Here is a 12,995-nt window from a genome sequence, read left to right as displayed (position 1 = left end):
TGGATTCAGATTTAGAGTCCACATCTCAACTCCTCTAACCAGTTCGGAGCCATTTTTGCTTTAAACAACCCTCCTGAAAAAACTTTAAAGCCTTTAGAAAATTATTTTTCATGAATTGGCGAACACGGTCGGCTACATCCTCAAGCAGCTTTGGAAAAAGCATCCACTTGGATTCAAATTTTCCCCGCAGCATATTGTAGAAAAGCATCGCTTTGCCCTCACTAGTCTGCCTTTTACTGTTAATTTATTATTTATTATTATTGTTAATGTGTTTTTATTTCTTATCAAATCAAATCAAGCTTTATTTATATAAAACTTTTACAACACAGGTCACTCAAAGTGCTTTGCATAAAAATATAATTAAATTTAAGATCAAAAGGACAAGACAAACAAAGATTTTGTTTAAAACCTGCACAATGCTGACAACCCCCCCCCCCCCCCTTCACACACACGCACACATACACACACCATGACAAAAAGAGTGATAAAATGATGTGATGTAGAGACCTGGCTTTGTACTGAAGTGGGGAAACGATATTTTGCGGACATGTCCACATCAGTGACCCCCCACTCAAGTTCACGGAGTGCAATACCACAGGACCCCCCCAGATCTGATCAAAAGAGCCAGACCTGGGAGATCCCACTGCAGCGACCCCGTTCACTGAGAAGGGTCAGTCACTGATGTGGAAGATCCCTCAGAGGAAAACACTGGAGTTACAGATAAAATGGAAAAAAGGAATCAAATAAAAATGAAAACACATTTAAAACCAAAAGAAAATAAACAAATAAGCACATAAATAAACCATAACCCTTGTGCTATCCTATGACCCCACTCTAACATTGACGTGTTATCCCTAACATAACAAAGGTGGATAAAGGTGGAAAGATTTCATGTAATCCAAGGACATCAGGTTTAATTTTATTCCTAAGTACATTCTATATTTTTGAGTTACATTAGATTAGGTGGAGGCCTTAAAAAAGCCTTTTAGTTTTTTGCCACTCCTTGCACTTTATTATTGGTTTTCTTGCAGTGTTTTAAATCTCCAAAACAAAAAAACATGCAGGTAACCTGGAGAAAATATTGACCTCTTATGTTTTTGTAGGGATTCTATGGGCGTCCTACGGGCACTTACGTGTTGCAGGCTCACCCTGTGCGTGCGGCATTTGGCCGCGATCAGTAAGGAGCCAGTTAGCACACCTTTCGGACAAAGACTGTACGATGGCATCGGTTGTTTGTCATAAAAACTTCCATTATTCTACCAATACTTCACGATACACTTACCACAAGGACAAGCACCACAATGGTAAATTTCATATTCACGATGACCATTGAGGTGGCCGTACGATTCTCAAGGGAACTGCAAGACACCTGCTCTCCCCTTAAGATGCGTCCGCTTCTCTCTATGACCCTCCATGGGTCCAGACAGTAGTCTATGCCCCACCGGAATTCCATGACGCCAAGTCTTTCTTGCACCAAACCTCTTCTAACTGTGTTCACATTGCTTGTTCAATGTAAACACCATTGGCTAAACGCTTGAACGTGTCACATACCGGTGCCTTTGTAGCTTAAAACTTAACAGATGCAACAGTAAAACATGGCCTCCCCTCTCTCACCTGTCAGTGGTCCTAATCCTATGCCTGATTGGTTGTATGTGGCTCCAAGTTGGCAACATCTCCTTGTGGTGACAGACAGTTAGATTGTTCCTGACCATTGACTTGCACTTGCTGCTCCTCGAGGTCTGATTTCATCAAGAGAAACCTGAGATGGGTCTAGCAAAGGGTTCATGGCTGGGGCAAGAAGGCATTTGATACAGTCAGGCTTCATATCTTTGTGTCACCGGGGCATTCTCCCCTGACGCAGCTTTCACTCGTCTTTTGTCCTCCTCCCTCCCAATCTCTCCATCCCAGTATTGGAGCATTCCAGCCGGGCATAGGGCCTGTGTGGTCCCGGCCCCCTGCAGAAAAATGCAGGAAGCACAATGTGAGCGTTGATGACGGCGGCGTGGAAGCAATGCTTACCTGCCGTTGACCCATACACCTGTCATGGAACGCGACTTTACCATCAAATCATACAGCCCACAGCCTGGGGAGGCTGTCTCACTGACCTCTCACTTTTGGCCATGTCACACAGCCACCACATGCATTTTGCTCATTTTGAAATTTCAGTCTTTTGTGATGCATGCGTGAAATGCGTCATTCATAAGTGTTTCTTGCGTTTGTCACAGATGTCTGTCGAGGGTTTCGACCTGGAATGGGTCTTTGAATTTGGCTTGGAGATGTTCAAAATGTTTGGTCGGTTGAGAATTATGCAGTTTATGTATTTTTTACGTAGTTTATGCACAATTATTATATAAATCTTGGGAAATTGTGTGTGGTTTTTGTGAGATGCATACAAAGATTTGCAGGGAGCCCACGTGAATTGCACATAAACAGCTCAATAATCACCCACGGTTCATGTTCTACATTGATTCACGTGTTCTTTGCGTGATTTATTTGTACATCTTCCGTTGTTTCAACGTGGTTCATTTGTGATACATGTGTGAAAATTTCACATAAAGACGACAACCTTTCTGAGTTTTTCCACGTAGATCCACGTATGACCAATTTTCATCCGTGCAATATGCACAAAATGTACATAGCGGCTGTGTGACGCGGTGTTTAGATGGGAACAATACGTGGTGAGGATGGACTGATCGTCACCCCCCCCCCCCCCCCCAAGTATGTTCATTTCGTTTTTTTTTTAATCCAGCAAAAACTACAATTCCCAGAGCCCCGCCCCTTCACATTTGGTATCATTAAAAAGCCCAAAATGTCCTGTGCAGATGCCAACAGGAGTTCTGTCAGTATTCTGCAGTAGTTTGGAATTATTCAGGTTTGGAAACGTCCTCTACGGGGGACACGTTTGCATTCCCGGTGGTCTGGAGGGTCTTTCAGTAGAAACAATGTGTGAAACTCACTTCACAGGCTCAGATTTGTTGTTTTTTTATTTTATTTTAAGTCAAGAAAATCATCAGACACATTATGAGAATAAATACAAATTCAGCTTTTTACAAGACAACACAGCGACTTTCCTGCAGAATCTAACAAATCGGCAGAGAGGCTCTTTCCGTGCACAGAATACGACGCTAACTTCACAGCATCAGAAGCAACGCAGCAACATTTCCACGGAGGTGCACGTGTTGCTGCATCCCAGCATTATCATGTCCCTTTTTGACATCCATTCGTTGAAGTACCCAAGCACTTTGGAGATGAGAGCTCTTTCCGCTGTCTGTCACGCTTCCCATTACGCCAACTCACCCCTCAAGAGGTGAAGTATGAATCCTGCATGGAGTAGAGTCGGTCAATAGGAGTGAGTGGAGAGGAGTCGCCCAGAGAGAGGCACTCACTGTCAGACGCACAACACAGAGGCTCTCTGTCCATGTCTCCGTACAAGACCTTAAGCCCTGCAGAGAAAACCAACACAGCATCCATGACTGTAAACAAATGCATTAGGCAAATGTCACACTTCAGCTCTTTATCTACATCGACATTAATACAGAACCGTACGTTACACCAGTAAACTGAATCACGGCTAAAGTGAATCGTCGCATCACTAAGATGGCTTAGTATAACCCAACAGAAAAGGTTTTCTTCATCGTTACTTGCAAACAAAAAAAAGATTTTCTGAATTTGTAGGTTTTTGTTGTTTTTTTTAAAAAAATCGAACCAAAACAAGAGTAAAAAATCGAATCATAGAGAAAGTGAGCATTTTTGGAGGTTTTATTTAAGCTGTTTAAGAAAAGTTCAGTTTCATAATCACATCAAGTATCTTCCTAACAACAAGAATTATTAGGTTATTAGTTTGTCTTATTAAAGAATAAAAAAACATGTAACACTCTTAACTGCTGTATATCCATGTCTTTAATGACTGATGCACCTTTTATTTTGCTGCACATTAATTCTGTTCTGCAGCCGTCCTGGACTGAAGGACCAGATTCTTTTCACAAATCCTCTTTCTTCCTCCTTTTGAGCAAAAATCTGACGTTTTTGACGTATAGTACACACCTATAGTACCACGTGAAAATTGAATATGGGCATTGTGAACCCCCCCTCACCCCCACCCCCCAAAAAAATGATGACATTACAGCGGGAGAAACCTTCGGTTAAAAATGAATGGGGACAAAATGTCTTATGGGTCTCAAAAAATCAAGTCAAGTTTAAAATCAAGTAACAAAACCAGAACACACATGTCGTTTTGGCTTTAGATTTATTATGGGATGGTCACAGGACCTACAGCTTGGCAGCAGTTCTGTGGCAAAGTGAGAAATTTGGTAATTTTCACACGATATGGGAGAATAAACTTTTAATTGAGCGATCTTCATAAAAATGTATACACATGTCACCAGGTTGTCTACAACCACAACCAAAGTTTCGTTGACCTTTGACCTCGGCAAAAGGCAGAGGCCATATTGATATAATCCCCCCAAAAAAATCACCTTTAGGACCATCTATGAATTTTAATGCCTCCAAGGGATTTCCATCTATCCCCTCCCAAGTCCTCACTGTAAAGCTACTTGAGAAAAAATGATGGATTCAAAAGTTTATAGATTTTGAACCTTTGTTTTTTATAAGTCTGTCAGCCACAGCTCTGACCAGGGTGGGAGGGGCAGAAAGGGAGAGTGAGGGGCAGCCGCTCAGCCAGTGAGGGCCAATTCAGCCAATCAGAAAAACGGCATTTCTTTAACAGATTATTGTCTCTTTCAAGCGAATCCACTAAAACGGTTGAGACCAAACAAAGCATTCCGGTGGGACGGCTCTGAGGTCTCTTACCGTAGGGGTGCATGTGGTCTCCTGGCATCTGAGGTGGGGTCAGGCCCTGCCTGAAGGGGTCTGCGTCCCAGTCCTGCTGTTCCAGCGTGGTGAGCACCATCTGCTGCAGCTGAGGAGTGAAGGAGCATTCCACACGCTTGATCTCAGAGGTCAAACTGCCACAGGAGGGCGCTGTGGGCAGAGGACATCCGTTGTAGGTGAAACTGTTTTCTCAGGCCTTGTGAATATCTGAGGATTCTGGAAAAGTTTTGACCTGTGTGGTGAGATGGACGTTCACAACATTCTTGGGTTGTTTGCTGCTGATCCTGCTGCTGTCTCCTGGCCAGTTTCTTCATCTAAATAGATGCAAAAAAATGTGTTTATGTGAAGGTTTAATGTAAAATGCATTTACTCACACTGCTGACAATAGGGGCAAAGGGACATCTGTCAGTGAGGGGGAGAGGTCATACATAGGGGAGGAAATGTCAGGTTTAATCTACAATAATCTCTCCCTGAGATGTCATCAGATTCTTGTATGAGGAGATAAGTGCGGCTGAAATCCACCCTGGCTTACAAACTCAGTGCAGACAGAGTGCTTTTATTAGTTGTGCATGTGATACGTGCGTGCGTGCGTGCGTGCGCTGTGCTTTACTTTGGCTCTTTGGTTCTGGAACCAGACCTGCACGACCCGCACACTCAGACCGGTCTCTGCTGCCAAGGTCTCTCTTACCTTGGGTTCAGATTTAGGAGAGAGAAAAAAGGAAACCTGGTCATTTGGAGGATATGATTGTTATAAATTCACAACTCCAATTGATGCAAGAAGAAGTGGAATGTGGTCACAAACAACTGAAAAGAGCCTTTGAATTCACAACAAAATGAACTGTTTTAATACGTAAATATACTAAAAGATAAGAAATTGGGGGGAAAAATCGACTAAAATAAAAACCAAAATCATAGCTTTTCAAATCAAGTCAAATCCAATCAAGTCTTTAATTTTAGGTTATTTTATTTTGTTTGACCCAATGAAATTACAAAAGAATTTTTTCCCTGCAAATTCTGTAAAAAGGATTTAGTTGAGTGACATTTTCAAAATTCAAATTTGGTGCCATTTTTGAGAAATAATTTTAAAAACAAGGATCAGTTTTGAGGCAAAGTTAGAAGAAAATCGTGACTGACACGGTGCAAATCTTGGTGTTAAACGCCATCTTGGCATCTACCTTCCGGCAAGGCTTGGATGAAACCTCGAAGGACGCTTTGAAGGTGCGCCTCTGCTGCGTGGTCAGGATCGTGCGCGGCCTCTTCGGACGTTTGTTCTCCTGATCATGTGATCGGCCTGGCTTGTCCATGACCTTCGCAGACGGTTCCTCCTCTTCATCATCACCACTTTTACCTGGCAAAGGCCAGAGAAAAGAAACATCAGAAGTGACGGTCAACAGGAATCTGCTTTGCTCTTGAAATGTGAAGTAAATCTTCTCTCAGACTGTTTGCAGCATCGACATAAAAAATAAACACGTTTTTCACTTTGGGGCTATATTTTTAACATTAAAATATCTTTCTGATTTACTTTGTTATAACATTCCTTGAAAATGGTGAGAAATTTGGACTAAACCATCAACTGGGATCACAGATAAAAATGTGAGTTTGTTTTTTATTCATTGATTATTTTATTAATTAAAACTTAAATTTTACACATTTACTTTGTAAAAAAAACTGCACTTTGTTGCAACAATATAGATGCAGATCCTCCAGTGTTCAATCACAGCAGCACGGCTGCAAAAATACTTCACGGTTTAACTGAAAACTGTACTTTTAGTCAACATTATTCACATCCTTTGTTCATTTTACTGTAGCTAGAAATGATTGTTTGATTTATGAGAATGATTGAATGTAAGGTAGCGCCTGAGCAGCAGGATAAGACAGCGACCGCAGGAGTAACAGGCCCATCAAAGCTACCGCAGACAGTACCAATGTCCGAGGACGGCGGGCTGGCCTGAAGCTGGTGGTAGTCCTCTCGAGCACACAGCAGCCGCCCGTCTTGAAGGATGCAGCGATCTCCGGTCTTCAAGTGGTGGAAGCAAACGCTGCAGGTGAAGCAGCTCAGGTGGAACACAGCAGCTCCGGCGCGCATCACCAGCTCTGAGGGGGAGATGGCCTCTGCACAGCCCCCACAGTGAACCGCAAACAGGCTGAAGGTGCAAACACACAGACATGGAGATTACGTGACGCTTTTGTTTGTATCAGATGACCTTACACCTCCGCAGGAGAGTAAAAGCGTTGGCTTGACCTGGTGGAATGTTGCCGTCACTCAAAGTCTGACTTCTCCACCTCCTTTTTCTCAAGCTCCAACACCCAGACACATACTCTTACCATGTCGAGTGTGTATTTTAGCGCCTGGCAACCAGGAGCAGTGGGCTCAGCCCCAGAGACGGTTGCCGTGGCTCCAACAGCCGTGTCCGAGGCCGCGCTCATGGGGGCTCAGGAGAAAGGCTCTCGGCAGGCCGTGGCTCCAGGCAGAGGAGGGGAACCAGATCTCCTGGTGGGAGAGACTGAGCCGCTGGACCCAGGAATTATCCGTGGAATTATCCTTAAGTCTGCTTAACCAGAGTTGGACAAAGGCAGAGCCGGCCCACAAGCAGCAGGACCATTGTCTGCTGGCTGGCACCACCGCATTTTGGGTCTGTCACGCAGGATGATGCGTCATCATTCTAGAGCTGCCATTTGTCTCCAGGCCTGACTGGGTCACCGGAGCAGTGGGCTCGGAGGCATGAGAAAGTGACAGCGCCGACCCTTTTCCACGCCTAAACACTGCAGACAAACAACCCCAAACCTCAGCTTTTCTCATTCTAACCACAGAAACGTAGAAAATATTGTCTATAGTTGAAAGAAAGAAGAATGCTGATGATCAGGTGCCGGCTGTAAAATGCAAGGTAAAAAGTATTTTCAGAAGAACGGCATATTTTCTTTCTGCATCTATCTGTTTTTTTAGTCACCAGTTTATGATCTTTTGTTTACCAACATTAAGTGGCAATCACAGTGAATTTTTACAGTTTTTTTATTGTTTCTGAGGTGTTTGTATCATCCAAAAAAAATTGCCTAATGCTCGCAGCTGTGACAAAGCAGCATCTGACAACCGAGAACCGAGTTTCTTTAGCCACAATACTGAGCAAACGTGAAGAAAAAATCCCCCTTAGTAGTCTAAAGTGAAAAATCCTGAAGCCAAACATTGCTGAGACCTCCTAACAGTCACTCCAGTGTAACCATGGAAACGGTAAAGCCCATTTCCAGACCCTTGCCGGGGCTGGTCAGGCCACTTGACCCATCAGAGTCCTCTGCTGCACAGCCTCAAAGGTTTGTGTTTTAGCACACGTGTTTTCCTGTGGCAAAATGAGATGCACCAGCCAAGTGTTTCAAAGAACACAGTGAAGAAATTACCCAGAATGCACACGGGGAGGGGTTAGAATACCGGATTCGATGCGTGATTCCACTTGGCAGCAGGAAAACAACAACAGACGGTAACGATTTGAAGATGATGTCGAGAATCCTGCTCCATTAAATGCCATCACTTCACCTTTTTAGTCCGTGGTTCTCCTACGAGACGTTAATGCAAAGACCAGAGCACCACCAATACTTATGGAGCTTCTTTAATATTTTAGAGTTTCCGCTGACACGATCGCACGGGCAGCTCAGACGGAACGGCAGGAACACTCCGTCACGCCACATTCAGACAGTAGCGATGCAGAGAATCAGTTTAGCAGCACGGCGTTGCAATCATGTGCAGATGAGGTCGACGCTCTGCAGAATGCATCGAGCGTTGGGTAGAAAACTGTGGGCCTGATTGCTTTTTGTCACGACCTCTGAGCTGACCTCTGGCAGTCAAACACACAGACTGCTAGGTGGGTAGACAGGCAAAGAAAAGAGATCCTGTTTCTGGATCAGGTTTACCTGGATCCTTTTCTGTAAACACAAACACACACAGACTCACAAACAGCGCCGCTATCAGATGCACATCACAGTCACCGGTCACGCCGCTGATCTCACCAAAAAACCTGATGTCCAGTCTGCCTGTTCACTGAAACATGAAGTCAAACTCCAGCTAACAAAAAAGTATCAGGAGATGATAGAAATCAGTCTAATAAATTCAAATACTTCCTTGATAATTATAGCTCAGGAAAATAAAAGCATAATAGTTCTTCATAAATGCAACCTGTTGAACTGTTTTGTGTTTTTTTTGCAAAGCTTTCTGTATGTTCTGTTCATAGAAAACGGATCTATATGCAGAGATAAGAAAGTAATGGGAGTTATGGATGTACTGCGTCTGTGTGTGTCCTTTATTATTTTATTTATTAAATCAAGGACATGTAGACGTTTCTACAACATGTAATGTGAAAGTCCTCTAAATGTTTTTAAAATTTAGTTCTCAAAAATATAATTTTTCTCTACTTCCAAAGTAAAATGAACTATTTTTAAATTAAAAATAACTCATTTAAAAAGAATTATTAAATCTCCAATCTTTAAAATAATTTTTTAGGGTTTTGTGTCCATGAATTCATTACTTAAGGGTGTTTGTAAAAGGTTTCAACGGAAGCCCTTCTAATTTATTTTTCATCTGTTTGTGTTCAAGTGAAACATTTGTGTTGATCATTTGTAGCCTTGACTGGTCTTTTAAGAGCATTTATGCAGGTTTGACAGTTAAAAAAGGGTAAACAAAACATTCAAAGTCCCACTCCGTCCATCTTCTGATGTATTCAAATCAAAAAAATCTCTGTGGATTCCGGCAGGAGTTCACTAGAAATTCAGGTCTGAGTTGTGGGCGGGGCCGGTGTGGAGCAAGTTGCCCCAATTCCCGTGATCAAACTGCTAGCTTACAGTCCCTCAAACCCCCAACCTTAAGATCGTGTCACGTAGCCACCACATACATTATGCACATACTGCACGGATGAAAGTTGGTCAAACGTGAATCTATCTGGAAAAAATGAGAAAAGTTGTGGTTTTTACGAGAAATGTTCACAGATGCATCACGAATGAACAGGGAACAAGTGTGAATAAACCACACAAAGAACAGGTAAACCAACATAGAACATGATGATAGCTCTGTTTATATGCAATTCATTATTTATTCATGCATCAATTATGTAATATGAACGTGATATATGCGCTGTATACGTGATAAAAAAATCATACATCTGTGGTACATGCGTGAAAAGTCTGTTAGACATAAGGGAGGCGGTCGTGGGAAAACATGACTTAGTTTTCTTTTGGTTAAGCCCCTCCTTCACAGCTATTCTCCCCCTTTTTGTGACTTTTTTTCATCTGTTTTTAATGGATTAGTTTATAAATAATAATTGGAAATCTGACAAAATTTGTTTTTGCATCAAAATCAAGAAAAATCCAGACTCTCGATGCAAACAAGGCAGGATCCAAACAGAAGATGCAGCTTTCAGCACAAAGCAAATGCTGTCCCTCTTCTAAAGAACGGGAGGGGGGGGGGGGGGAATATTCTGGCACAGTTTAAAAACCCTTCCTACGGGCAACAGTGAGTGTCAGGGGTGTCAGAAGCCACCCAGACGGGACAGTGGGGGTGGGGGGGTGAGTTTGGAGGAGGCTCAGAGACCGGGCCCTTGGCACCAGGCCTCCGACTAATTGGTCAGTTCAGATATCTTACGGTCGGCTGGGCGCCGTCCCATTGCTCAGCACAGGGAGAGAGCTTTCCAGATGCCACCGCACAGAACGCCAGGGGTCCCCGTCATCTTCATCCTCTGTCTTTTATAGGAGGCACCAGAACCTCAGACACATGATGGCTGCACTTTCCTGATCCCCTAGTATCAGTTTTGCGCTGCTCACTGACATGAGATACTTTAGAAGTTCTGCTGCACAAAACATCCAAACCAAATTTGATACTTTTTCTTAAAATCTCATCCAAAGGCTGACCGATTCGATGTTCCGACCTAAACCTCCTGCAGTGGCTGCAGCTTAACACCAACCTCCACCAAATGGTTCAGAAATGATGCCCACTGTTCCCTTTTGGGCAGCGCGCCTCTCATCTTGGCTCTTGTTTAGGTTCACAAATGTTTTTGGAAAAGTACTGGCGGATGGCGAGATGTTGGGAAACGAAGGAAGGTGATGATGGGTGTTGTCTTTTTGTTTTTTGGTGGGTGGGGGCCACCATATGTTGTCCTGCTGTTCCCACGCCAGCAGACCTCAAGGTTTTAACACATTTTGACAACGTGTCAGGTGAGCTCCACCCCTGCTTGGGTGTGAAGATGTGACGGGACGATGGTGCACATGTGTGCTGCATGTGGATGCACGCTATGGTCTCGTGCCCCCCCTTCCGTCACCTTGTTCTCTTAGTGCACTCTGCCAGGTTTTACAGTACCAATAAGGCAGACATAGGGGAACAAAGGCACAGACATTTATTATATGGATTCAAACAAAGGAAAACACTTTTTAAATTGTTTTTTTTCCTTTTTTCTTTCTTTTTCTCTGTCCGACTCTCTTACTAAAGTCTCAGTCAAGGTCAAGCGCAAACAAAGGCTCAGTTGTGATGCATTAGGTTCTTTTTTTTCTTTTTTGCTGGCCAAAAAAAATCAAAATGTACAGAAAAAAGAGCACCAGAAGCCGTGAAGAACAACTTTAAACAGGATTCCTCAATCATAAACCAACTGAACCAAATGTGAAGCATTTGTTCTGCATGCAGTGTAAATCCATAATAATATAAAGTCATTGAAGCATACACCAAAGCAGTCTCATAATAAAATACTGCTACTTTTATTGACTTTTTAAATTGTAAAATATCCAAATCGTGAACTTTAAAAACTCAAAATAGATTTTAAAAAAGGAAATAAATGAGTTGAACACATGAAAAGTTTTAAGGAGAGTTTTAAAAATGTATTTGTAGTATTTTAATGCTGTTTCACCGCTAAAGATTTTTTTTCCCATTCAAGGTTGTCTTTAAACGAATAAATCTTCTCTTTTTTCTGGTAATCGCACGTGTCCTTACCTCGAATAGTCTCTCTTGCAGTAAAGTTTGCGCTCCAGCAGAAAGCAGGAGTTCCTGAGCGCATCTCCGCACGCGGCGCACCGCACACAGCGCTCGTGCCAAAGGCCGTCCGCCACCCGGAGCAGGAACCTGTCTGTGATCCTCCGCTGGCATCCGACGCACACCACCCAGTGGTGCGCATCTGCATGGATGGAGAAGGTTCTCAATCAGAGAGCGGGGCCATATTTTATAGAATAAAAACGCATTTTTAACTGACATTCTTTAATATTCTACACATCTTCACTCACCTAAGGATAAGGCCGGACTGTCCATGTCAGCTATAGAACGCCGCTTTCAGACTACAAAAGGTCCTCAGACGTCAGTCAGATCATGTCCAAAGCGCCGCTGCGTAAAAGTTCCTTCCTCCACTCCGAGTTCGCCTCCACTGGAGACGGAGGTCCATCCATCAGGGGAGGAGGAGGACGGAGGCATACTCCTCCTGCAGGTGCAGGTTAGCTCCTTCTCAGGCTCCCCCCTCCAACTCCCATTGCCCCCCCCCCCCCCACCCCGTCTCTGACTGCCCACACCGAATTCGACAGCGCGCGCGCGCACTTTTCCAACACTTGTTTAAAAAGTTAAACGCACAGTTTTCATAGTCAAAGCACAACGTTTACAAATTATAAACCATTTTTACGTATATCTGGTGTTTGGATTAATGTAAGAATAAATCATCCTTTCTATTCTTAATGCAGTAAAGTAACGTCCCGTCCCGCATGGAGTCACACTTTACTTTGGGAAAAGGCGCCAAACTTCAAGGTCAACAAATAACGGAGCCTTAAATACATGGAAACGTGCCAAAAAAGAGGCAAATTTAAATGAAAAATGTTTATATTTTTTTAATTTCAGACGACTATGTCAATACGTCAAAGTTTTTATATTGAAAATAATGTCAAAAGATTAAGAAGTTCCTGTCCTTAATGCAAGAATCACGTTAAAATATTCAGAAAGCTCTTTGTGTTTTTGTGGATCTTGTCAAACTGACCCTCACTTTGTACCAAACTAGTGATTGGACTGTGAATTCTTTCCGCCATAGGCCCCAGCATCATGGCTGAAGCTCCGGTGGGAGCATCTTCAGGTGTCTGGCAGCAGATCCTGCAGTTTCTTTTAGCTTTCTGCATCACAGCTTCCCGCTTCAGGCTGCACCCTGCAGCTGCTCCATCAGGTCAGCAAA

The 12,995-nt window shown here is 43.2% G+C and overlaps 1 protein-coding gene across 2 annotated transcripts; it reads right to left on the bottom strand.

Annotated features, from left to right (window-relative positions):
- Positions 1-2,977: 2,977 nt before the first annotated feature.
- On the bottom strand, positions 2,978-12,283 carry LOC101175472 (LIM homeobox transcription factor 1-alpha-like). 2 transcript variants are annotated; one of them, XM_011474509.3, is made up of 9 exons: positions 12,073-12,283; positions 11,786-11,966; positions 6,754-6,974; positions 6,006-6,178; positions 5,441-5,518; positions 5,063-5,144; positions 4,810-4,980; positions 3,387-3,443; positions 2,978-3,321 (listed from the first exon to the last, which is right to left on the bottom strand). In XM_011474509.3, the coding sequence occupies exons 1-9, from the start codon at positions 12,095-12,097 to the stop codon at positions 3,284-3,286; spliced, it is 1,026 nt and encodes a 341-aa protein (XP_011472811.1). In that variant the 5' UTR covers positions 12,098-12,283; the 3' UTR covers positions 2,978-3,283. The 2 variants fall into 2 exon arrangements, with proteins under 2 accessions (XP_011472811.1, XP_011472810.1); XM_011474508.3 differs by having other exon boundaries at positions 2,978-3,443.
- Between the last annotated feature and the right edge of the window lie 712 nt (positions 12,284-12,995).

The sequence above is a fragment of the Oryzias latipes genome, chromosome 4 (assembly GCF_002234675.1).
Source record: "Oryzias latipes chromosome 4, ASM223467v1".
NCBI classification, from domain to species: Eukaryota; Metazoa; Chordata; class Actinopteri; order Beloniformes; family Adrianichthyidae; genus Oryzias; species Oryzias latipes.
Note: the sequence above shows the minus strand (reverse complement) of the source record. Positions and strands in the feature narration are given on the sequence as shown.

Coding starts and splice junctions, on each gene's coding strand:
- LOC101175472 (XM_011474508.3), bottom strand. CDS start 12,097: ATGGACAGTCCGGCCTTATCCTTAG. Junction 11,967..12,072: donor CAGTCCGGCCTTATCCTTAG/GTGAGTGAAGAT, acceptor CCATCCATGCAG/ATGCGCACCACTGGGTGGTG. Junction 5,519..6,005: donor CATCCAAGCCTTGCCGGAAG/GTAGATGCCAAG, acceptor TCTGAACCCAAG/GTAAGAGAGACCTTGGCAGC.